Source organism: Macaca mulatta, chromosome 4 (genome assembly GCF_049350105.2).
Source record: "Macaca mulatta isolate MMU2019108-1 chromosome 4, T2T-MMU8v2.0, whole genome shotgun sequence".
NCBI classification, from domain to species: Eukaryota; Metazoa; Chordata; class Mammalia; order Primates; family Cercopithecidae; genus Macaca; species Macaca mulatta.
The window spans coordinates 134,741,526-134,767,843 of NC_133409.1; the positions used below are offsets into that span (position 1 = coordinate 134,741,526).

The following is a 26,318-nucleotide window of genomic DNA, read 5'->3' on the forward strand; positions in this document are numbered from 1 at the left end:
ACTCTTTATTCTAGGGATATTAGTTAATTTTCCGGGTACCCATCTGCTCTTAGATCCATTCCTGTCTTTCTCCTGGATTTGTGTGGGATGGGAGTTGGGATGTGGAGCACTGGCCCTTGAAGACTGCTCTCCCAGTCAGTCGGTTTCCAGTTGAATCTGGACGGAGAGAGGCACTGGTGAGAGACTGGAGGGTATGGAAGGCATTCAAAGATGCCTGCTTCCCAATCCCTGAAACCTGTGAACACATCATATTACATGGTAAAAGAGAATTGAGTTACAGATGCAATTATGTTTGCAAATCAGTTGACCTTAAAATGAGATTACCCTACATGGGACCTTAAAAAGTTGATAGCATGAGAAGGATTTGACTGGCCATTGCTGCCTTTGAAAATAGAGGAAAGAGGAGCTAGGAAAGGTAGCCCCAAGAAACTGGAAAAGCCAAGGAAAACAGATTCTTCTCTAGAGCCTTGGAAAGAAATGCAGTTCTGACATCTTGTTTTTAGCCCAGTGAGAGCCATTTCAGATTTCTGATCTCTAGAACTGTAAAAACATAAATTTGTGTTGCTCCAAGTCAGCTAGTATGTAGTAATTTGTTATAGCAGCAATTAGGAAACTAATACAGAGGTCAAGAGGGAGGGAAGAGCCAGGATATTTGCACTCCACCCCATCTTCTACTTCAAGTAGCATCTCTAACATCCACTGCATATTCCCTATGGCTTCTGCTCCCATCAGAGAGGGCTGTGTGGTTTTGGCTCCAGCAGGGCCGTGGGCACTGGGAACACTACATCCTCCTTTTTGCCTTCCAGTTTAGGGGCAAAGAGGCTACCTGCTGTTGATAACTTCTAAAGGGCTTATCAACCCCTTTTTTGCTTCTTTTCTCTTCCATCACCTCTAAAAACAATTCCTTTATTAGATTATCTTTGTTTCAGGTGTTTAGAGTGATCTCTCATTTCCTGGTTAGACCCGGACTGATATAGTCCGTCAATTTGTTTTTGCCAATTTGATTTTTTTTTTTTAATGGGTTACGGTGTTTTTATGTCATTTAGAAAGTTTAAACTTGCATGTAGTTTAAACTTGCCAATCTTTCTATGTGTGTGTGTTTGTTTTTTTTTTTTTAAGTTTTCATTATAGTTGAAAGGCCTTTTCTCCTCCAAAATTAAAAACATTACCTATCATTTTATCAAAATTAAAATTTTTTACTGATAATGTATAATCACACAAGTATACATGTCTTAAATGTATAGCTTGCTGAATTTTCACAAACTATAAAACTTATAGTCATCTTGTAATTTTATTTTTTACATTTAAAGTTGTAACATATATGGATTTTATTTGAGTGTGCATGGAGTAAGATTGAAATTCAGGTTTGCTTTTGTTTTCCCTTCGATGACTAGCTATTCAAAGTGTTTGAGAATAGTAATCCATATTTCTCCTATGGATCTGAAATTCTGCCTTTATCATACATTTAATTCATATAATTGATTAATTTCTGGACTCTGATCTATTCCTATATTTATATTTCACTGCTTCCTAATATTTTAATATGCAATTGTGCTAAACATCCTCCTCATTCTTCCTACTCATCTTCAAAAAATAAACTGGTTTAAACGTTTACAATTACAAAACTGCCTTGCCCTTGCAGGAAAGGGTGAGTCAATAACAAAAACAAGCTCTAGGCCAGGTAATGGAGTTAATAAATTGTCTTGGGTAACTTTGTGCAGATGTTTGTCTTTCTATTGCCAGATTACCCAGGATTTGGCACATGTAAATATTCAGTAAATGAGTGGTTTCCAAGCCTGGCTAAGCATTAAAAGCATATAAAACACACATTTTGGTTAAATTCCAACAGGTAGAATATTACAACCAATATTCATCGAAACTCATGGTCAGAGCTGGATTGTCATAGACTGAAATTCTGGCATATAAGAATAAATCTGAATTTGTCATTAAAAAGTGTTTCAATTTAGTTATTTAAAATTTTTAGACTGGACACAGTGGCTAATGCCTGTAATTCCAGCACTGTGGGAGGCCAAGGCAGGTGGATTGCTTGAGCCCAGGAGTTTGAGATCAGCCTGGGCAACATGGCGAGATCCCGTCCTACAAAAAGTATAAAAATTAGCTGGGCATGGTGGTGTGCACCTGTAGTCTTAGCTACTCCAGAGGCTGAGACAGGAGGATCACTTGAGCCTGGGAAGTTGAGGCTGCAGTGAGCCATGATCTCGCCATTGTGCTCCAGCCTGAGTGACAGAGTGTGACCCCTTCTCAGAAAAATAAATGAAATAAAATAGAATTTTAGAGTTGAATTTTTAGTTTTGACATTGTAGGGCAGAAAAAATAATCTTTTAGCACTCTTGCTTGCTTCTGTGGTCATTTTATGCGTATTTTGCAATACTAAATATATGCTCATGGTAACAGAAGTTAGAGAACGAGCAAGATACTTTTTTAGACTGGCCTTGTCAGTATACGGTGCTGATGTAATATTGAACTTTCCCATAATATTGAAGTTTTTAAGCTTCCCTCCTTTTCCAAAGGAAATTGACTAGGGCGATGTCTCCATAGATTTAAAAATATATGAAATTGTCTTCTCAGAGCATTCTTTTAAAATCTTTTGTTGTTTCATTAAAGAGAATATTCTGTTTCTTGTATCTTATTTTTTCATTTTCTTTTTATTATTTATTTATTTATTTACTATGGCTTAATGAAGATAATTTCACATGGATATTATTGTAGTGATTTTGAACTATTTCTTCCCCCACGAAATGTTGAAATGGTAGAATTGGCATCTTTCCTTTAACATCATCACACAATAGAAAGCATTCCCAAATATGATTTTTTTCTTGAAAGATTAATTATTGGCCAGGTGCGGTGGCTCATGCCCATAATCCCAGCACTTTGAGAGGCTGAGATGGGTGGATCACTTGAGGTCAGGAGTTCAAGATCAGCCTGACCAACATGGTGAAACTCCATCCCCACTAAAAATACAAAACTTAGCCAGGCATGGTGGCACATGCCTGTAATCCCAGCTACTTGGGAGGCTAAGGGATGAGAATCGCTTGAACCCAGGAGGCAGAGGTTGTGGTGAGCTGAGATCACGCCATTGCACTACTGCCTAGGCAATAACAGTGAAACTCCATCTCAAAAGAAAAAAAAAAAAAGAGAGAGAGAGAAAGATGAATTGTTTTAAATAGAAAGATAACTAAAATGTAAGTACAGTTCATACACATTACTTTCTTTAGTGCAACAGATGTCAGTATTTCCAGTACTTCTACAAAAATTCAAGTTAAAGAAAACATAATCTCAATTTTTCATCCTTATATGACTTGAAACTTTATGAACATTTATTGGCATAGAAAAGATACAATATTCTTCCCAAACTCTTTTTCAATTTTTACTCTCAATATTGTTCACTGAGTTTTGGCTCATGATCCCTTTCTCTACCCTTAAAGTCAGCAACTTTGCATCTCTGATCATTCTTCAGTAACTTGCACATGTTCTGGTTATTCATAACTAAGTAATTTTTTAAATAATATAGGGCAAAACAAAATCAAGTAAACTAAAATAAGAAGATCGCCAATGATTCTGATACAGGTGGTCCACAGACCAGAGTTTAGTAACCGCATCAATTGCTACTTGTTGAAGTAAATGTGTTTTCTATTTGGTCCACTTGAGGAAGATCATAGTTAGGTGAATCAGTAATTGATAATTACTGAAATTCAATTTTACATCATTGTTATCATTTATCAGTTAAAAAATGATCTCTACTCTTACTTAGATTTTTTTCTTTATCTGCATTTTGCCCTGATTTGCTACTTTTCAACTCATAGTTTAGTGTGACTAATTAACTAATATATACACACAAGGCTGACTTTGGTAATAAATTCTTACTTTCAATTACCCATCACTTATATAAGGCTAACCACTTGGACTGAACTCCCGAAGCCAGGAAGCCCAATTCCACCTTTGACATTTGCAAGGTTGCAGGCATGATGCCAAAAGGGGAACAGTTGTCTAGGATAGTCTTGTAAAATCAAACCTATTACACTGTGAAAATATTTTAGAAGTAAATGAAATATAATGCAATTCTGAGAGCCTAGAAAGAGGATTTATTTAAAGAAATGGGGACAGAAACGGGGAATCCAGAGGAAGTGCTCTTTCGTCTGGGGAAGATACTGAGTTGATTTATGCAGAGTTTGGGTTAATAGTTGGCTGGGTGCCGTGGCTCACACCTGTAATCCTAGCACTTTGGGAGGCCAAGGCGGGAGGATCACAAGGTCAGGAGATCAAGACCATCCTGGCTAACACGGTGAAATCCCGTCTCTACTAAAACTACAAAAACAAAATCAACCAGGCGTGGTGGCGGGTGCCTATAGTCCCAGCTACTTGGGAGGCTAAGGCGGGAGAATGGCGTGAACCTGGGAGGCAAAGCTTTCAGTGAGCAGAGATCGTGCCACTGCGCTCCAGCCTGGGAGACAGAGTAAGACTCTGTCTTAAAAAAAAAAAAAAAAAAAAAAAGTTGGAGATTGTCTCTCAAATAGCAGAGTCTGAGCAGTCAGTTGAAATGAGGAACTGAAATTTAAGAGAGCAGCAATGCTGCTGAGCACATGTGTTTAATAATCACCAAACACATTTGGAACCTTTATTAAATATACAAATATACAGCTAAATATGCCTTACCACAAGCCAATGTGCACACTAATGTCTCTCTCATAGAAGTATAAAGTGAAAATTCTCAGTGAAAAATGAGTAGAAATGAATGGAGGCTGTCTCTCTGAGAAATGTATTGTGAATACAGATGTAACTGCAATTGTAGACTCCTCTGAGCATATGTCATTGAATTGGCCTGTGGATTCCCAGAGGCTGAAGGAGTAGGTAGAAAACAGTGTATTCAGCCCCTAGGTGACCACAGCGCAGCATCCTGGTAAACATCTGGTGATTTCTATGGCAATGAGAGATTTCTGGGAGGGTAGGATTTTATTTCTTTTGTTTGTTTGTTTGAGACAGAATTTCACTCTTGTTGCCCAGGCTGGAGTGCAGTGGCACAATCTCGGCTCACTGCAACCTCCACCTCCCGGATTAAGGGATTCTCCTGCCTCAGTCTCCCCAGTAGCTGGGACTATAGGTGTGCACCACCACGGCCGGCTAATTTTGTATCTTTAGTAGAGATGGGGGTTTCACCATGTTGGTCAGGCTGATCTCGAACTCCTGACCTCAGGTGATCCACCTGCCTCGGCCTCCCAAAGTGCTGGGATTACAGGCGCGAGCCACTGCGCCCAGCTGGTAGGATTTTATTCTTTACTATTGGCTCAGTGGTAGCTTCAACTCTTTGTAGTTAGGTCATTGATTGACTAGAAAAACAGATGTATAACTTTGTGTGGGAACACTTAAAACAAGTCCTTTCTCTCACACCACACATACACAAAGAGGCTGCCTTCAAAAGTTAATCATTGACTAGAACCAGGAAGACAACTCCCAGCTGCTCTCATTAATACAAATATGTACCTAAAGAAATCTACCTATCCCCGCATGATTCCCTGAAGAATTTATTGGGTGTGGAGGAAGAAATTGCTTCAGGCAGTGAGTGATCTGACCCATGGCCAGAAACCTGACTCCAGCAAAGGACAAAGTTGTGCACATTGTGTCAGGTACAATTTCCGCCATTTACTGGGAAGAACTAGGGGAACCAAGAGAAGGGCCACCTGCTTGGGGCAGGCGAGTCTAGGCCCCCAGATGATGTGGGCCTTTTCTAAGAGTGGCCGGAGGAATGCTACCATGGGACTATGCATTGAGGTAGCTGGTGATTTTCCTGTGATTGTAATGCCCAATAGAAAAGTTTTGCTTTGTCAGTAAACTCCCTTTTGCGTCCAAGATGCTGGGAAATGTGGCTGTTGGCAACAGACATCAAACAGAATAATCCTGTTGCTGGGATGGTGATCCCTGCAGCATGCTTTCACATTACTGAGAGGCTCAACACATCTACTCAAAAGTACTTTCTGGATCTCTTCCTGAAGTTCTTCGAACCCAGAGACGTTCTGCTCTGTTCTGTGAGCCTCTAAGCGCTTCTTTATCAAGGAGGGCGGGTGCATGCAATGTGTCTGATGGAGGCGAGGGGAAGAAGAGCCAGAAAGTTCACTGGCCTAGTAGATTAGAGGGGTGGTTCAGTTTTTTGTTATTTTAAGCAGCAGAGTCCCCTTTATTTTCCCGAATGAAATTTTATGCACAGCCATCACATAGAAAAGCAGAACTTTGTGTATTTGAGGCTGGATTTTGGGGATCTAGAAACCTCTAGCTGGACCCTGAAAGTTGACTCTTTTGAATTTTGAAAACCACTACAATTGAGATTAATTCTTTTAAAATAGCAATTGTGCTCCTTTCAAGTTGAAAGCCTGTGCAATAATGACTATGTCAAGCCAGAATCTATCCACAATTGAATGCCCCTTGGTATGAATTAGTTTAAATCAGATTTCTTTTTTTTCCCTAATAACTGGCTGAAATAAATGCACTAAAGAATATTAATGAAATAGAGGGAAAACAAAATTACTTTTGAAGCATGAGGCACTGTGACATAGGGAGACATAATAAAATGTCTTGGGAAGGGATTTGAGCACTGGATTTGGTCAGCAGAGCCATACGGTAGAATACTGTGATCATGAAGAGTGACTTATTGTCACTTTCTGTGGCACTTATGCCATTTATTGCCTCTGTGACCTTGGTCAAGTTACTTGACCTCTCTGTGCCTTGGTTTCCTCATTTATAACATGACCTCATATCTTATAGGGTTCTTTTGAGAATCAAATGTGTTGGGTTTTTTTTTAAGTCTTAGGACAATGTCTGACACATAGTAAGTACCTGTAAGTGTGCAAAATAACCCTTTTTGAATCAGGGTTCATAGTACCTAAAGGTGTCTTTGCCTTAAAGTTACACACACTAAGGCAGTTACACAGAATTTATCATTTCTCTGACACCAGCATGTAGTTTTTTGCTTTACTCAGACATAACGTAATAAAAGTTGGTCTCAGCTAAGTGAGAGAGATAGAGTAAACCAGTGACAGAGTAATAAAGGGGTACATCTGAGACCCATTAGCCACAGCTCTGTAGATAAAATAAAAATGGAATGCTAAATAAGATGTTTTAAGTTAAAATGTTTTATTTTAAGTTGGCATAGTATTTAATATTGTATTAGAAAACTCTTACATATTCCTTAACTGTGGTCATCACATATAGACACATTTTTACTCTTTCCTCATTTAATGAGAGATATGTTATTAGATTATTTATGGAAGAAAGCTTATCAACAAATTTTAGAAGCTATATCATGCTTATTTTTCAGAAGCATTTAAGAAGGAAATGTAGATAAAATTTAACTGTTATAGAATCGAGAATTAATAAATCATTTCATAAATTGTTTTTGGAATTTTTACATTTTCCACTAAGGGAAAATCAACTGTTCTGTTTTAATTTGTGTTTTGTTTATTAATGATGTGATCACAGAAGTTGTAAGAACCTCCCTGCAAATGACACATTGTGTAAGTAGAGATGTCTAATGTGTGAACAGTCATGGTGGCCATAATCCTCATGATAGTTCTATGTCTAACTTTGATTTTTGAAGCAGTCAATACATCTGGATCTGTTTTTTAAGAGTTCGGTTTGATAACTGCATCTTATGGATATGGAGAGGATCAGTCTGAAATCAGCTTAGAGAATTATCATATTAATGGTCCTCACTGATATCTTGTTCTTTGCCATTGGTGTTTCTCTAGTTTCTAGGTTTTTAACAAACAACCTGTGATGAGTATAAATTTAACAATATATGACTAAAAATTATATAAAGTTCTATGTTGATCAAAAACTTATAGCAGCTAGTAGTTCTTAGCTGAGTGATAAACCAAATGACAGAGTAATGAGTAAACTCATCTGAGCTCCATTAACCACAATCCTATAAACTTTTAAATAAATAGAAATGGAAGTAGATCCTTTAACAATTTGATCTCCTTTATTACTGGTTGGGAAACATTTCACAGTTTGGCCTAGATTTGAGAAGTTTTCAGAGTAATAAAGCCTCAATTTCTTGAAACAAGTGTGGTAAAGAGAAAATACTTCTGCCTACTGTCATTCTAATGAATGCATTACAGTGTTTCCAAAGTTACAAAAAGGCAGCTAGCATTGTGCACCATCCAGAAGATGTTGTATAAACTTATTCTAAATGTTGTGGTTGAATATAGCCACAATTAAATTAAAAGACATCTCAAGACAGTTGTCATTTTTGTACCTGGTAAGTCAAAGACTTAACTGTTCCCTCGGTCAGAGCTTCTCAAACTGTAGTTCATCCAAACCATCTTTTAATATTTTATACACACACACACACACACACACACACACACACATATTTTAGAGACGGGGATCTCGCTGGTCTCAAACTCTTGGTGTCAAGTGACTCTCCAACCCTGGCCTTCTAAAGGAAGTGCTGGGATCACAGGTGTGAGCCTTGGTGCTAGGCCAGGCATGTTATTTAAATGCAAATTTCGATTTAGCAGCTCGGGAGAAGGCAGCTGAGATTCTGGCTCTCTAAGTTTCCAGGTGATGCTGATGCTGCTGGTCCACCCCTAAAGAACTCCGAGACTCTCTCCAGAGCTGGCAGGAGAATGCTTTTTAAAATTTTTATTTTATTGTATTAAATCTATTTTTTTTTTCCCTAGACACAAGGTCTCACTCTGTTGCCGAGGCTGGTCTCAAACTTCTGATCTCAAGTGATCCTCCTGCCTTGGCCTCTCAGAGTGCTGGGATTGCAGGCATGAGCTACCATTCTAAATGTTGTGGTTGAATATAGCCACAATTAAATTAAAAGACATCTCAAGACAGTTGTCATTTTTGTACCTGGTAAGTCAAAGACTTAACTGTTTGCTTAACTTTTTTCATGAGGCACAGTATACAGGAAAATTATAAAGTACCAAAACCATGGCACATATTACATTAGTAAAACTTACCTGTTTCCTTGTTTCATTTCAGTCAGTCCCTGGACTGTATATGTTTCTAGCAGGCCTGAAATGGTATCATTAGCAACAAAAAAACTCATGATTATCCCAAATCCATCTGTCTCCTTTCTAAACACACCACCCACTGAAACGTTATTTGAGTTTTGTGAAGCTGTGAAGGCTGTGGCTACATATAAATAAATACCAGTGAATAAAGATGGGTATAGAAACAGCAGGTGATAAGGAAAAGCCAGCAGAAAAAAAATCAGAGAACATTTGTTAACTAGAAAAAATCCTGTGTAATATAATTCCTATTTGCCTTAGGGTTCAGACTGCTATACTCTGTTCAAAAAGCGTACATATATTTTTTACATTTGTAATGAAAAAACTCACATATTTACTTGAAAATGATGTAAATAAATGAATTCAAGATGTTGTAAATGACCCCATATTGTGAGTTCAGGAAGAGGGATTAGGGTAGCTGATGACTAAAAAACCATTTTTGAATACCCACTATATAAAACTGACATGGATCATATAATTTAAAGTTTAATTTTCACCCAATCTCAAAAAGTAAGTACATTCTTAAAGCTCCCATTTCACAGTTGAATCTGAGGCTCAGAGAGGTTATAGAACTTGCCTAAATTTTTACAACAGCAGAGCAGGCTTTCAAATTCATTTTTATCAAGTTTATAATACCAATTCAATATATTTAAAACTGTACATTGATTTGTTTTGGTGTGGGCAGGCATTTTGAGTATCCATAATAAAACTGTAACTACTGGTAAGTATGGTGTGGTTAGGAAAGACCACATTGAGGACAAATGCTTTTCAAATTAATTTAAAAAGATAATTTACAAACATGAACAATTAAAACAATATACAAAAAGTTATCAGATGAAATGTAAAATATCTTATGATGCCTTCCTAGAAAGGAAATGGTTGGGTCCATTATTCAGAATCTTTAGGAATGGGGCTCTAGTACCTGTATGTTGCAGGAGCCCTCCAGGTGGTTCTGAGGCACAGTGCAAGGAGAACACTGACTCAGATCACCCCTAAAACAAATTTTTCACTTTCAGGTGGCCACCACACAACTTATTTGATTTGAGGTTTGTTCTCTTTCCTTTTTCAAAGGTACCTTGAATCCACAAACATTTGTGTAAAAGATGCAAATGGCATCATTTTCCAACAACTAGGTGGGTGCTATAGTTGAAATCCCAGAACAAACTTAGCAAACAGGTCAGGTCTGTATCCACCTGTCTGTACTCCCAGCAGAAGCGTCATATATCTGAGTCACAAGATTTGGCAGGCTGCCTCTGGCATTTCAACTAAATCCCAAATCTGTAGGTGATAGGGAGACAACAAATGAAGAGATTTAAAAAAAATCTTGCCGAAGTTTTTTTAATGATCCTGGAGGGAATTTTCCCAGAATCTATGGGAAGGTTTATGTGCACTTTCCAAGATATGTGATGGCTTCTCATTGTGTATCAAAATCCCACTGACTCTGTTCTAGTCTCATTTAGTTTCTTAGAGCTCAGAGACCCCAGCTGACAATAGTGGTTTGATCAGGAAACTATTGCCCCAGGGAAACAATGGATATACATTGTAATTTGTCAGTGTCTTCTTCATGGTCTAAAACTGAAGATGCCTTGCTTACCATGCAATTTAATGTGGAAATGGTTCAATGACTATAGTTCTTAAAACATGAAGATCAAAAAGAGCCTTTCCTTTCACAGTTGCAGTTAATAAAACTTGGCTGTGAGAATAAATTCACTTTGTTATGTGAACACTGAGGTGCAGGAAAAAAATATGGATCAGCTGCCACATGACGCACTTTAGGACTATAGGTGCGCACCACCACAACAGGCTAGTTTCAAAAAAAAAAAATTCTTTTGTAGAGACAGGAGTCTTGCTATGTTGCCCACACTTACCTCGAACTCCTGGCCTCAAGTGATTCTCCTACCACAGCCTCCAAAAGCATTGGGATTACAGGTATGAACCGCTGTGCCCACCTGTGACATACTTTTGGATCCTTGCTAGTTATACTTTAAAAAGAGGACAAGTTCTTTTCAGTCTTTAAATCGTTGTGCAAAAGTACCACTGGATACACACAAGTAGGTCAAGAAAACTGAGCTGAGGCAAAGAAGCATGGATGTTGCTGAATGAAACTTGAATGCATTTTCCTTTTCAGTTTTTGATCAAGGTGTCAATTCTTTTCAAAGAAATTCTTTTGTTTCTAGCATAACTAAAGAAGACATTGAGTACTATTAAAATACAAAATCAACCCGTGCACCAGTGACTACTCTTGGCTAACTTTGAAGGTTGGGGTGCTGAATTTTTAGAATTTTAAACCCATAATTTAGAAATTCAGAACTGCAGTGTCTAGAATGTTCATATCCAGTTACAGACTATGGTTTCTAGAAAAGTATGAATGATCAAGTAAATTGATGCAAATAAAATGATAATTTTCCCATCTCAAGTTCTTGACCATAATGAAGGAATGGCCATACATTTAGATGTAATGCCAATTGTACCTGTAAGGTAGTAAGCAAATTAAACCCTGAAATGATTCAAGTTTTAAAGCCATTCAAGCAACAACAAAGAACTAACTCATGGCTGGGCTCGGTGGCTCATGCCTGTAATCCCAGCACTTTGGGAGGCTGAAGCAGGTAGATCAATTGAGACCAGGAGTTCAAGACCAGCCTGGCCAACATAATAAAACCCCGTTTCTACTAAAAATACAAAAATTAGAAGGGTGTGGTGGCTCATGCCTGTAATCCCAGCTACTTGGGAGGCTGAGGCAGGAGAATTGCTTGAACCCAGGAGACGGAGGTTTCAGTGAGCTGAGATTGTACTACTGCACTCCAACCTGGGCGACAGAGCGAGACCCTATCTCAAACAAACAAACAATAAAACCAAACCTAAATCATGAAAAGAATAAAAGCAATCCAAACAAAAATAGTAGCAGGATTTTGACTATACTTAATTTATTAAAAAACAAACAAAAACCTCAAATGTTCTAAAGCTTTTTCTAACACAGAAGTATACAGATTTTTCACTTTCACTTAAATATGTATTCAGCTAGGTGCAGTGGCTCACGCCTGTAATCCCAACACTTTGGGAGGCCGAGGCAGGTGGATTACTTGAACCCGGAAGTTCAAGACCAGCCTGGGCAACATAGTGAGACCATATCTCTAGAAAAAATACAAACGTTAGTTGGGTGTGGTAGCACACTTCTGTAGTCCCAGCTACTTAGGAGGCTGAAGTGGGAGGATCACTTGGACCTGGGAGGTCGAGGCTGCAGCAAGCTGTGATGGTGCCACTCTACTCCAGCCTGGGCCACAGAGCAAGACCCTGTCTCAAAAAAAAAAAAAAAAAAGCTCACAGTGTGGCTCCACAGCAAACTTGGAAAACTTCAGAAGTCAAAGGTTTCACATTTTACGAGCCAACTGTAAAACTCCTATTGATTTTATTGATTCAAGTCACAACATATGGAAGGGTGTCAAGAAAGTGATGTGTCCATGTGAAAGAAGACTTCTGTAGCAATTTAGATAAACTGTAGCACTACTTGCTCCTCCCACCCTCAGGAAGAAAAACGATACTTTCTAAAGGTTCCTTGCATCATGGTATCCCCAAACACCATGGCATAATAACCAGAATGAGGGCAGTCTTACTATCTGTCCAACTCTGTCACTAACTGGTAAGTCAAATGATAACATCCCATACACAAAGCACCAACTTTGACAGCACAGTTTATCATTTGCTGTCATATATATTAATTTTAAATTTTGAAGGTTCAACATTAAATGGGCCTGAGAGGTAATTTTTAAGATAAAATTATTCAGCAACTTGCAATGCATAAATATAGCACAAATTCTATCTCAATCATTCATTCAATAAATATTTACTCAGTGAATATTTATTTGTCATATATTACATGCCAGGCACAGTTTGAGGTTCTGGGAAGATTACTCTGCTCTTGTTATACTCATAGCATGGTTTTTATAAACAACATTTAAATTTGACAATCTCTACTCATAATTCAGCTTGCCAAGATTTAAAAGAAAGAATTCATTCATGAAGCATGCTTTAGAATGTATGAAATGAGAACATCTCAATGTAACTTTTTCCATTTTCTGGAACAAAAATGTTAATGTGAATGAGATATAGTGGTTTGAAGCTGTCAAGAAGTTTAAAGTGGCTAACCATGGTAAAATTCCCACTTCTCCAAATGATGAGTATGAATTTTCCATATAGGGGAGCAGCACAGTCTATATTCTCATAAAACATGTCTTAAGCACTTAAAATGTGAGAGCTGCTTTGAACATATCATTATCTATTACTGGTGATGGAAGAGTATGAATATAAAAACTGAGGCATTCAAATCTGGACAGAAGTGCACATGGGCTACTCCCAGGTGCAAGAATGTATGGAACAGCACAGGAGTCTTGAGACCTGTAAGCAGCAGGCAATGAGAGAAACAGCAGGGCTAAATACTGGATAGGGCAAGCCCCTGCTAATGAGGCTAAAGATAAAGCTGGAAAAAGGGGTACTAGTATTGACTTACTGACGCAAGGAGCTAATTTTCAGATTTTTTGCCTTTCCCAATACTTCCAGTTCTCCTCACTTTAGCCTCTCTGGATTGATCAGAGATAAGAGTAAATGTTTTGTTCATTCTAGTCACGAAACTGTTTACTTGGATGATCAGTCCTCTGCATCTGTGGCTTCTGCATCTGTGGATTCAACCAACTGTGAATTGAAAATATTAGGGAAGGCTGGGCACGGTGGCTTACGCTTATAATCCTAGCACTTTGGGAGGCCAAGGCGGGTGGATCATCTGAGGTTGGGAGTTTGAGACAAGCCTGGCTAACATGGTGAAACCTCGTCTCTACTAAAAATATAAAAATTAGCTGGGCATGGTGGCAGGTGCCTGTAATCCCAGCTACTTGGGAGCCTGAGGCAGGAGAATCGCTTGAACCTGGAAGGCAGAGGTTGCAGTGAGCCAAGACTGCACCATTGCACTCAAGCCTGGGCAACAAGAATGAAAATCCATCTCAAAAAAGAAAAAAAAAGTAAAGGAAAGAAAATATTAGGGAAAAATAATTATGCAAAGTTCCAAAAAGCAAAACTTGCCGTGCTCTGAGGACTATGTTGACTCCACACGAATGAAGTGATGTGTAGGCATTGTATTAGGTAATACACTTAATAGAGATGATTTATATAGGAGGATGTGCATAGATTATATGCAATTACTACACCATTTTATACAAAGGACTTGAGTTTTGGTGTCCTCTGGGGTGGGGTGGGGTGGAAGGGTGAGTTCTAGAATCAGTCTCCCACAGATACCAAGAGATGACTGTACTATTTCTACCAATTATGCATATACCCTTAATCTTTGAGGAAAGATAATTATTTCAAATTCTGTAATCTATGTTTACATTTGAAGAAGCCTGAGCTCTCTGTGTAAAATGAAGAGGTTGGTAACATCACATACAACAGAGACTGTAAGTAACAGAAAACTTGGCCCTAACTGGCCTAAATAACTCAGAAGACTCACTGGATCACTTAATGGCCCAAATGGGTCTTATTCCAATGCCCAGTCCCATCGTATTAGTTTGCTAGTGCTGCCGTCATAATAAAGTACCACAGACTGGTGGCTTAAACAACAGAAGGTTATTTTCCCACAGTCCTGTAAGGTAAAAGATAGATATGAAAGTGTCAACAGGGTTGGTTTTTCCTGAGGCCTCTCTCCTTGACTTGTAATGGCCATCTTGCCATCTTCTCCTCCCTGTGCCCTCACATGGTCTTCCCTCAGAGTTTATCTGAGTCCTAATCTCTTTTTCTCCTAAGGACACCAGTGATATTTGATTAGGACCCACCCAGATGACCTCATTTTAACCTAAAATCCTCTTTAAAGACCCTCTCCCCAAATATAGTCGCATTCTGAGATTCTAAGGGTTAGGACATTAACACATGAATTTTGGGAGGACCCAATTCAGCCTATAATACCCACCCTAATGACACAGACCTGACTGTGCTAATTAACTTAGGCTTGGGTTTCTGAGTCAATGAGATAACCTCCACTGCTAAGTCAGGTCCATCCCCAAAGTACATTGGCAGCATCAGGGAGGACTGGGTGAAAATGAGGCTGGCAGAGGGAATCAGCAGAGCTGGCAGCAACCACCATAGGAAGATTGGCCTAAGCGATTGCTAAGATTACTTCTAGCTCTAAAATGCAATGATTCAAAATTCCAACAATTTTTTCTCACAATGTACTGAATGTTTTTTTTTTTTTTTTGAGACGGAGTCTCGCTCGTCGCCCAGGCTGGAGTGCGGTGGCCAGATCTCGGCTCACTGCAAGCTCCGCCTCCCGGGTTTACGTCATTCTCCTGCCTCAGCCTCCCGAGTAGTTGGGACTACAGGCGCCCGCCACCTCGCCCGGCTAGTTTTTTGTATTTTTTAGTAGAGACGGGGTTTCACCGTGTTAGCCAGGATGGTCTCGATCTCCTGACCTCGTGATCCGCCCGTCTCGGCCTCCCAAAGTGCTGGGATACAATGTACTAAATGTTAACTCAATACACAGCAATAGGTGGAATTTTGATGACACTAAATCAGAGATAGGGGATTTAAAAAGTTATATTGCCAGAGAAGCCAGCAGGGAAGGATGACAATCCACGAGAGGCATACCTCTATTATCTCTTTATAGTGGTAATGGAAAATAAGAGCATGAGCTCCAGAAAAGTATGGATTAAGGAGAGAAGGAATCATTTGGCTGAATGTAGGGAGGGAACAATGTGGTTCAGCATGTCCTACATTTCATCCCATTGCATGTGGTAAGGGTTCTGTAAATGTCAAAGGGTATTGGTAAAGACAGTTGATGAAAAAGTTCTTCACCTTTTGACTCAATCTTTGATTGTGTTAGGTTAAACCAAGAGGAATTCATATTTTGTAGTTTAAAATGATTAAATATTGGCAAATTCATGGTCTACCCTGGTAAAGACCCTTCTTAGTAAGCTTTAAAGATATGTATTCTAAAATAAAGCAGCAAAAATAAAATGTTTATAAAAGGAAATGTCTCAGAACTCAAATTCCCTTTCAGCCTGATGGCTCCTATAGACTTTGTTTATGATACAATGCAAAATTATGACAATGACAATCTTGGCTGATTTAGGAAAAGCTTAATTATATTTTACATGATCTGTTGTCTATGTCTGAGTAATATATATAATAAATCCAAAAGCATTCAGCAAAGTAATAAAAATTGTGACATTTGTTAGTTTTAATTATCTTAAACATCTTTCCTACTTGTTGTAAGTAAATGAATTTCAAACTATAGATGGGAAAATATGATTTTCTGAGTTTTACATGAATAGTAGATAAATGACTTGTCTCCCAATTTCACTCTCTCTACCTTCTCTAGCTTCTAACTATATTGGCACTGAAACCTCAAGACTGATTTGATGGGTCGTTTGTTTTGTTTGGACCTCAGTTAGAATTTTTAAAAAATGTTTTTAGGTATAAAGTAAAAGTCCTATATAGGCCTTAATAGAAAAGAAAAATTGGCCCTAGACTAGAAGAATCCCATAATATTCTTATTATATTATGTTTGATTTAGCCTTTAGTGTCATGTTCTTTCCCCCACATATGGGAAGATTTATATATGTGTGTGTGTGTGTGTGTGTGTGTGTATATATATATATATATATGTTTTTTTTTTTGAGATGGAGTCTCACTCTGTCACTCAGGCTGGAGGGCAGTGGTGTGATTTTGGCTCACCATAACCTCCAGGGTTCAAGTGATTCTCTTGCCTCAGCCTCCCGAGGAGCTGGGACTACAAACATGTGCTACCATGCCCAGCTAATTTTTGTATTTTTGGTAGAGACGAGGTTTTCACTATGTTGACCAGGCTGGTCTCAAACTCCTGACCTCAGGCAACCTGCCCACCTCGGCCTCCCAAAGTGCTGGCATTAAAGATGTAAGCCACTGCACCCGGCCTAAAACAAAATTTTTTATTAGGATTTTCTTCTTCACTCTACTAAAATTATTATTATTATTTTGAGACAGAGTTCCACTCTTGTTTCTTAGGCTGGAGTGCAATGGTGTGATCTCGGCTCACCACAACCTCCGCCTCCTGGGTTCAAGCGATTCTCCTGCCTCAGCCTCCTGAGTAGCTGGGATTACAGGATGCACCACCATGCTTGGCTAATTTTGTAATTTTAGTAGAGATAGGGTTTCTCCATGTTGGTCAGGTTGGTCTCGAACTCCTGATCTCAGGTGATCCACCTGCTTCGGCCTCCCACAGTGCTGGGATTACAGGCGTGAGCCACTGTGCCCAGCAATTATTTTACTTTAACAGAAATTTTGTGTTTCAAAAGTTTCTCTTTATTACTTCATCTCTCTCCCTTTAAAGCTATATTTTGTCTGGGCATGGTGGCTCATGTCTGTAATCCCAACACTTTGGGAGGCTGAGGCAGGAGGATTACTTGAGGCCAGGTGTTCAAGACTAGCCTAGGCAACATAGTGAAACCCTGTCTCTATAAACAGTTTATTAAAAATTAATTAATAAATAAAATAAAGTTATATTTAATATTTGTGGGCTTTACGTTGATATTTCTTGGTCAGTTTAGACTGCTATAGATTACCATACATTGGGAGGCTTAAACAATAATTTCTCACACTTCTAGAGGCTGAGTTCAGGTTACTGTTGTGGTTGAGATCTTGGTGAGGGCCCTTTTCCTGGTTTACAGAGGGTCATCTTCTTGCTGTGCCTTCACATGGCAGACAGAGAGGTAACTAGCTTTCTGGCTTCTTAGAAGGGCACTAATGCCATTTATAAGGGCTCCACCTTTATGATCTAATTAATCCTCAAAGGCCCCACCTCAAGTACATTAGGATTTCTGTTTCAGTATATAAATTTTGGGAGAACACAAATATTCAGCCCATATCATAAAGAAAAATAGGCTCCCAAGAATATTTCCCATAAATTTCTAACAAGAAAAACATCACTCATGGCTCCCATATGGAAACGGTATTGAGAAGATCCTCAGTAAAAGTTTAAATTTAGATTGCTTTGCTTATTTCACATGTTTATTAAGAAAAATATAACACTATCTGCATACAATCTGAGAAACTTAAACTAGATTTTTGCAGTAGAGCAAGGGTTGCTAATCAGAGTTTTTGGTGGAATAGTGAAATATTCGATTAAAAAATAAGATAATTGTTTCCGTTTTGAGACATTAAAGAAACATCATTTTTCTCCTTTTCTTTTCCCCAAAGTGATCTCTAGAAAATACTTCTATTATTTAATTGCTAAGTTTGTTGAAGTTTAGTTTAATTACTCATGTGGCTATTATTGGCAGAGGCAAAGTGCAAAAGTCATCCTTTTTCCTCCACATAGACACAAATGCTGGCCTGCATTACAGGTCACCATGGGAGCTGTTTATTTTGCAATTAAGTAAGAGTAAGGCAAATGTCTCAAGTTATTACTTAGAGTCCCTCCCATCATCCTCCCTCCTATACCTCTTTAAAGATTATTAAAATCATTACTGAAAGGGATTTGGGTAAGATAAAATTCTGGGCTTAAATAAATTAGTTGAAACTTAACAGAGATCAGTAGAATTACGTGCATTTACGTTTATGTGTAAAATAGACATGTGATCTGGAAGTAGATTGCTCTAAAAAACTTGATTTTGGATAGTTACAAACTTAATATAAGCAAAGTGTAATAAGGCTATCTTGTATTACAAAATAGAAGTATTGTGATGAGATTGTACCAAATAATATTCTCAGTGTTCTGTGAACTGGTCAGGTCACACTTGGGTTATCTTAATGTTCAGATTTTTAAGAACAATGTGGATAAAATGATGTTGATGAGCAGACTAAAAAACTGTCCTGTAAGAAACAACAGATGGAATTAGAAATATTAAGGCTGAAGAAGAGAAGACTAAGGGAGAAAAAAATCACTAACATTCAGTTAACATCTCTTTTGTATCAGGAATTGCAAGTTACCTTCTAGAACCTTACTTAATTCTCAGAATAATCCTATGCTGTAAGGATTATTATCTCTTACTACCAATGCCTCTTTGTGATTAAGCAACATGTCAAAAGATTCATCAGCCAGCACAAGTTGTGACTCCAACTCCTACGTGTCTGAGATCAAAGCCTGTACTTTTCCTACCACACCATAGGTCACTATCACCTGCTTTAGGTTCGACAGGAAATTATGTGTCAAGAATTGTTTCATTCAACCCTTTGTTCAACACTATTTTGGGCACGTATAATATACAAGGCACTGTGCCAAGATTCTGCTCAAAGTGAGCTTCTGGGTTCTTAGAAGAAATAAAAATATGTGCCTGAATAACTGTAATGCAATATGGAAAGCAAAATTAACATGATAATTAACATGCTTCCGGGAGGAAATACTGCTGCTGAGGAAGAAATGTGACATTTGAGATGGGCTTTGGAAAACAGAGTGATTTGGATGTGCTGAAATGTGACAGGGAGAGCATCCCAGGCGGAAAGAACAGCATGCTTGTGGGAAAATGAAATGCATATCTAGGAAATACCAAATAGCTTAGTGCAGCTCTAGCATACAGTTTGAGAAAGTTAACGAGGAATATGCTGGATAAATGGATTGACCTAGATGAGGGAGGGTCAGAAATGCCAGGCTAATGAATTCTGTTATGTTCTCTAGGCAATGGAGAGTCACAATTGATATTTCAAAAGTAGGGCAATCATCATGGCCCCAAATAGCTCTTTTTGTGTAAAGAACATACTGTAGGGCAGAGAACAAGGTGGGAGAATGTTGAAGGCTTTTATGGTTCCAAGCGAGAGCTAACAAGAACCTGGGTTATAGTACTGTCCAGCCTTCTTCTATTCCTCTTTTTTAAAATTTAAATTATTATTATTATTTTTTTAGAGACAGGGTTTTTCTCTGTCACCCAGGCTGAAGTGCAGTGGTGTGATTGCGGCTTATTGCAGCCTCCACCTCATAGGCTCAAGTGATCCTACCACCTCAGCCTCCCAAGTAGGTGGGACTACAAGCGTGCATCAAAACACCAGGTTAACTTTTAAATTTTTTGGAGAGATGGGGGTCTCCCTATGTTGCCCAGACTGGTCTCAAACATCTGGGCTTATGTGATCCTCCTGCCTCAGCCTCCCAAAATGTAGTGTGTGAGGCCCCTGCACCTGGCCTTCTATTCCTTTTTAAGGCCACCCAATCCTTATACATGCCACCCAACTGCTGGCTTATCAAATGGGGTCTTGACCTACCCTACTTTGCCTTTTCTGAACCTCCTCTGCCTTCATCTGCATTCAATAATCAAGATTCTTGGCTCTCTGGCTTCTGCCTTTAAATGGACCCATGTATCTGACTTTTATCCTTATTTTTCTGGTATTTGGTTGCCTATTTTCTCCCATGCATTCTGCTTTGATTCACTTTCCCATCCTCGAATTGTTCCATCATCTCAGGTAGGCTGATAATGCCTCAGCCCCTGCCTTAGCCCTGTAGGAACACACTTCCACATGTAGCAGTCAGGATTCATGGTTGCAAGTAGAAACTATTCTATAATCACTAGTTTAAGCAGAAAAATAAGGTGAATTTAAAAGGATATTTGGTACCTCATTGAATCTGCAAGGGGGTTGGAGAGTCAAGTCCACAGGCTCTGCAGCCCAGGATCCATGCCCACATCACACTGTGAAGGCTGCTGAAGGAGAGAGGGTGCTACAGCTGCTGCATGGCGCAGACACCACAGCCCCCACTGATAATTCTGGAGTCCCAACACCAGAAATTTCACCACCGGTGCCTGGCAGAGCTGGTGCCTCTCTTGACATTCTTATGAATGGTGGACACAGAGGCTCCTACTTCCTAGGGTTGTTCAGTTCTGAAGTGAAAACTTTATGATCATGTCTGATTGGTGAAGCCTAAGAGGGTGCAGAGATGCATTGACATGGTTTGACTGTGTCCCCACCCAAATCTCACCTTGAATTGTAGCTCCAGCAATTCCCAAGTGCCATGGGAGGGACCCAATGGGAAGTAATTGAATCACGGGAGTAGGTCTTTCCCATGCTGTTCTCATGATAGTGAGTAAGTTTCGTGAGACCTGATGGTTTTATAAAGGCGAGTTTCTCCGCACAAGCTCTTTCCTTGCCTGCCACCATGTAAGACGTACCTTGCTCTTCTGCCATGATTGTGAGGCCTCCCCAGCCATGTGGAACTGTGAGTCAATTAAACCTTTTTCCTTTATAAATTACCCAGTCTCCGGTATGTCTTCATGAGCAGCATGAAAACGGACTAATACATGGATGTATCACAAAGCTAATGAATCTTAAGCCTCAGGGCCCTGTACTTATGTAGACCCTTTCCAAGGCCCTGGGAGAGCCCTAGAAATAAATGTCTGTCATATGTTTTTGTAAAATTGGCAGAAGAAATATTGTACCTACAATTCTGACTTCTGTCACACTCACTAAATTTACACAATATTATCACTCATGAGTTGTGAAGCTTAAAGACACTCTTCTAAACTGTCAATTAAAAAAACAGTTGACCAGATAGGCCAAAGGAGACTAAATTACTTTTTTTTCCTTTTCTAAAAAAAAAATCACAGAGCTGGATGTGGTGGCTCATGCCTGTAATCCCAACACTTCAGGAGGCCAAATGGGAGGATCATTTGTGGCCAGCAGTTCAAGACCGACCTAGTCAACCTAGTGAGATCCCTTCTCTACAAAAATATTTTCATATGAAAAATTATGAAATCATTGTCATGTGAATTGGTAATCAAACAGTTAAAATAATGCAGTTAAAATCATGAAAAAAAAATATTAAAGAGGTACATTAGGCAAATTATTAATTTTAAAATTACATTGTTTTTCTGGATTTGTGGTGTTCCTGGTACTGGTTATCTCCTAAAATTTGTAGTTTTGATTTTTTTTCTCATTCAAGTTGGGAAGTTAACTTTTAAACCTAATTTTACATTTGTAATTTTGTTGCTTTGTGAAAAGAAGGCCCCAAAACTGTATTAGGTTCAAACCCCTACAAAACTGAAATCTGCCCCTGGCTAGATCCCTATATCCTAACTAAAATAGGGTAAGAGAGCCAGTCCTAGCTTCTGCCTTGAGAAAGGACTCATGATATGTGGAATTCTTCAAACATAGGAAGGGTGTTCAAACATGCTGGGTGGCCTCAGACATGACAAATATCCCTTACACTGTGCTTGAGTGTATGTTTGGTATTTAGGAATAGTACTTCTCTTGAGAAAATATACTTGGAAAGATTTTGGAAAGGGAATGGAGAGGCAGGAACACATGACAGAAATATTGCGTACACATGGTGAGAAATTGGATTGTGCATGAGACGCGATGACCCTGAGGGTTAGCATAGATAATTATCAGGATGGTGCTGGGTGTGGTGGCTCATGCCTATAATCCCAGCACTTTGAGAGGCCAAGTCCGGCAGATCTCTTGAGGCCAGGAGTTCGAGACCAGCCTGGCCAAGATGGTGAAACCCCATCTCTACTAAAAATACAGAAATTAGCCAGGCCTGGTAGTCCATGCTTGTAATCCCAGGTATTCAGGAGGCTGAGGCAGGAGAATCACTTGAACCTGGGAGACAGAGGTTGCAGTGAGCTGAGATCACGCCACTGTACTCTAGCCTGAGTGACAGAGTGAGACTCGGTCTCAAAAAAAAAAAAAAAAAATTATCAGGATGGCGATGCCAATAACCAGGATAGGCATCTCAAAGCTAGTACAGATTCAGGGAGGAATTGGGGAGACAGAGAGTTTGATTTGAAACATTATGGGATTCAAATTGTATAAGTCTTTGGAAGGACCAAAGTTAGCAGATCTATTAGTATTAATTCACTAATTAAAAAAAAAAAAATCACCATCTCATAGTGCTGGATGAAGGGTAGTACAAACTACATTTATAAAATGTAACTTAGCAGTCAAAAGGGGTTAAATAAAATAACAGCTCAATTTAGAAATAAAATCAACAAATGTAATTGAAAGCCAGGTGTAATTAAAAGGCATATTAGGCAAAATATTACTCATGATTAAATACCAGAGATCCTGCTTTGATTTTAACCAAATTTTAACCTTTTTTTACCCTAAAAAAATAGCACAACTAGGAAGTATTACCAAAACAAAAACCCAGCCCAATATAGGCTGGGTGCGGTGGCTCACGCCTGTAATCACAGCACTTTGGGAAGCTGAGGAGGGCAGATCACATGAGGTCGGGGGTTTGAGACCAGCCTGGCCAACATGGTGAAACCCTGTCTCTACTAAAAATACAAAAAATTAGCTGGGCATGGTGGCATGTGCCTGTAATCTCAGCTATTCAGGAGGCTGAGGCAGGAGAATCACTGGAATCTGGGAGGTGGAGGTTGCAGTGAGCTGAGATCACGCCACTGCACTCCAGCCAGGGCAATAGAGGGAGACTTCACCACAAAACAACAAAAAAAAAAAAAAAAGAAAAAAACAATATAATAGTATAATATTCTCATTTTACATATGGATAAACTAAGCCTTAGAGTAGTTACATGACCTGCCTATTTGTGGGCAGTGGTCTGGACTCCAGTGCTTTTAGCCAGAACATTTTATTGTCTTTCAGCATTCAATTATGCTGCCTTCACTATTTTGCTGGAACACACCTATGTAGGAGAGCAGTATGCAAATGTATCGGCTTTGTTCCACCACAACCATGGTGAGCTAAATTTAACTTTGACAGCCTCACATCCTTATTAAGAAACAATGACCCATTCAGAGTTGTACAGAAACAAGTGACCAATAAAATTGTATTCCTCGAATGTCCAGCTTTTGGCAACTCTGCTGTTTAGGGTGTAGAGCTTGTATAAAGGAGGAACATGGCTTAATGTGACTGTGTTTGAATAACAGGAAGACAGAAGTTATTTGTATTCTAATGAATTATATTTAGTCTTTCTTTTCCTTTCAAGTTTCAGATGGGGGACTTTAACTGGGCTCCAGGGAAAATGAAACCAGGAAGCTACGGGCATCCTTCCCGGAGCTTACCTATAGGTGTATAGTTGTACATCTCTATCTAAAGTAACCATACCCTAATTTTCAGCCCTTTTTATTTCCTACATTTTATTCATCACAGTTACTTTTCTTATTTGTTTGCCTATTCTCTTTCCTTCTCTTAGAACATACGCTTTTTTTTCTTTTCTTTTTTTTTTTTCTGAAACAGAGTCTCACTCTATCGCCCAGGCTGGAGTGTAGTGGTGCGATCTCAGCTCACTGCAACCTCCACATCGCAGGTACAAGCAATTCTTGTGCCTCAGCCTCCAGAGTAGCTGGGACTACTGGCATGCACCACCATGCCTGGCTAATTTTTGTACTTTCAGTGGAGCTGGGTTTTCACCATGTTGGCCAGACTGGTCTCGAACTCCTGACCTCAGGTGATCTGCCCGCCTTGGCCTCCCAAAGTGCTGGGGTCAGAGGCATGAGCCACCACGCCCGGCCATAGAATATACACTTTTAATAGGGATAACATTACCCCTAAGGGAGTGAAAGTTGGTTTTGGGGAGGAAAAAGCCATTGATATTTCTGTGTATAATGCATGGATATAGACAGAGTACATAAATATATATACGATATCTGTGGTATTAAAATTTCATGGTGGGGCAATTAGGAAAGGAGTGTCTAAAAAGGTTTCTTAGGGGGCAATAATGAAAAAATGGTACAGAAACAATATTCTGGGAACTAAACTTCAGAAGGGCAGGGCCTACAGAATCCTTGTAGATTGCAGTCCCAGTGTTAATGTCCTGCACAGAGTTAGGGCGTAGTAAAGGGTATAATTAATATTTTGAGGAATCAACTGTTAATCCACCTTTTTGACAACAAATCACATTTCACATAGTGTTGTCATTAATTTAAAGAAGGATAAAGCAGAGAGTTGGGAAAAGGAAGCTATGAAGTGGAAATGTGTTTCTTTTTAAGAAAACTCAGCAGGTAGGGCAGGAATATCTATATATAAAAAATTAAGTTTTCAACTCAGAAGTGAAGTTACTTCTCTATTTTTCCAGAAGCCTACTCCGTCACAATTAACTAGTGCTGACTTTTAGATATCTTTGTGCAAAATGCCTAATTTAGAAACTAGCATACAGCATTTAAATCAGAACTTTTCTATTATTCTGAAAATAGAACGTTTTGCCTAAAGTCCTTCCTAGGTATTATTACATCTTCCACATGAGGCCAGACCTGAATCTGATGAGCTCAAAGCCCTGACTGCCAAGAAGCGGGTGTGAAGTCTGGGAGAACAGAAGTGCAATGGTTCCAGACATTTATTTCATAGTATCCATTCTTGGCCAGAGAGGGCCCATGCCTGTCTCGTAATAGACTAATATTGGTTCCTTTTAGGTCAGCGCTGGGACAGCTGATGGTAATTGAGACAGTGAGCATTTCTTGTGTTCTCTGTCTATTTCCCCAGCTCAAGACTTCTTCTTGCAGCTTCCTCTTATCATGTAAAGTCACAACCTCTAAAAGTTTTTCAGAAACAAAAGAAATGCTACAGTTATGATCTGGCGTTAACTGATTTCTCCTGGACCCTGTATTTTAAGTACCCACGGTCATTCAGGAAAATTCCTTTTTGTTTTTTTGTCTTGTTTTGTTTTTGAGACAGGGTTTCACTCTGTTGCCCAGGCTGCAGTGCAGTGGTGCAATTTCGGCTCTCTGCAACCCCCGCTTCCTGGGTTCAAGTGATTCTCCCACCTCAGCCTCCCATGTAGCTGGGACTACAGGTGTGTGCCACTGCACCTGGCTAGTTTTTATATTTTTTGGTAGTGAAGGGATTGCACAGTGTTGACCAGGCTGGTCTCAAATTCCTGACCTCAAGTGATCTGCTCACCTCAACCTCTCAAACTGCTGGAATTACAGGTGTGAGCCACTGCACCCAGCCAGGAAAGCTCCTTTTAATATGGAGATCTTCAAGGGCATTCCATCCTTTAGTGTTGGTTTTCTCCTCATCAGTGTCCTGTTCCATACACCTTAAGTGTCACAAGAGTCCCATAGGTTGAGTTAAGTAGACAGAAACACTCTTGACAGCATGTTATACCAAAATAGAATTTCTACATATTAATTAGAAAAGTTTCTGAACAAAGCAATAACAATAATAAAAGAATAGAAAGTAAATCTCTTTAGAAAAAATAAAAAAAAATTATTCTGAAAGAGGCAGCTAAAGTGACTTAACAAATAAATAACTACAGATGAGGTATAAAAACATGTCCCTGTATTTCACCCACTTTAAGATGATCTACATGTTTGTAGAAATGATTACACAAGGATTAATTTCTTGGAAACATGGGAAAATATATTCCACTGGAGAACAGGAGATTTGGG

General features: G+C 39.1%; 1 protein-coding gene across 20 annotated transcripts in view; it reads left to right on the plus strand.

Annotated features, from left to right (window-relative positions):
• Positions 1 to 5,483: 5,483 nt before the first annotated feature.
• Positions 5,484 to 26,318, plus strand: part of LOC114677402 (uncharacterized) — a 94,734-nt gene continuing 73,899 nt past the window's right edge. For 7 of the 20 annotated variants that reach the window (XR_013416347.1, XR_013416350.1, XR_013416344.1 and 4 more), the window contains exon 1: positions 5,484 to 5,642. Coding sequence is in view for 2 of the 20 variants with exons in the window: in XM_077999820.1 (XP_077855946.1) it covers positions 5,591 to 5,642 (52 nt within the window). In the remaining 18 variants the exon portion in view is untranslated. The other 13 variants (XR_013416353.1, XR_013416356.1, XM_077999820.1 and 10 more) reach the window with 11 other exon arrangements.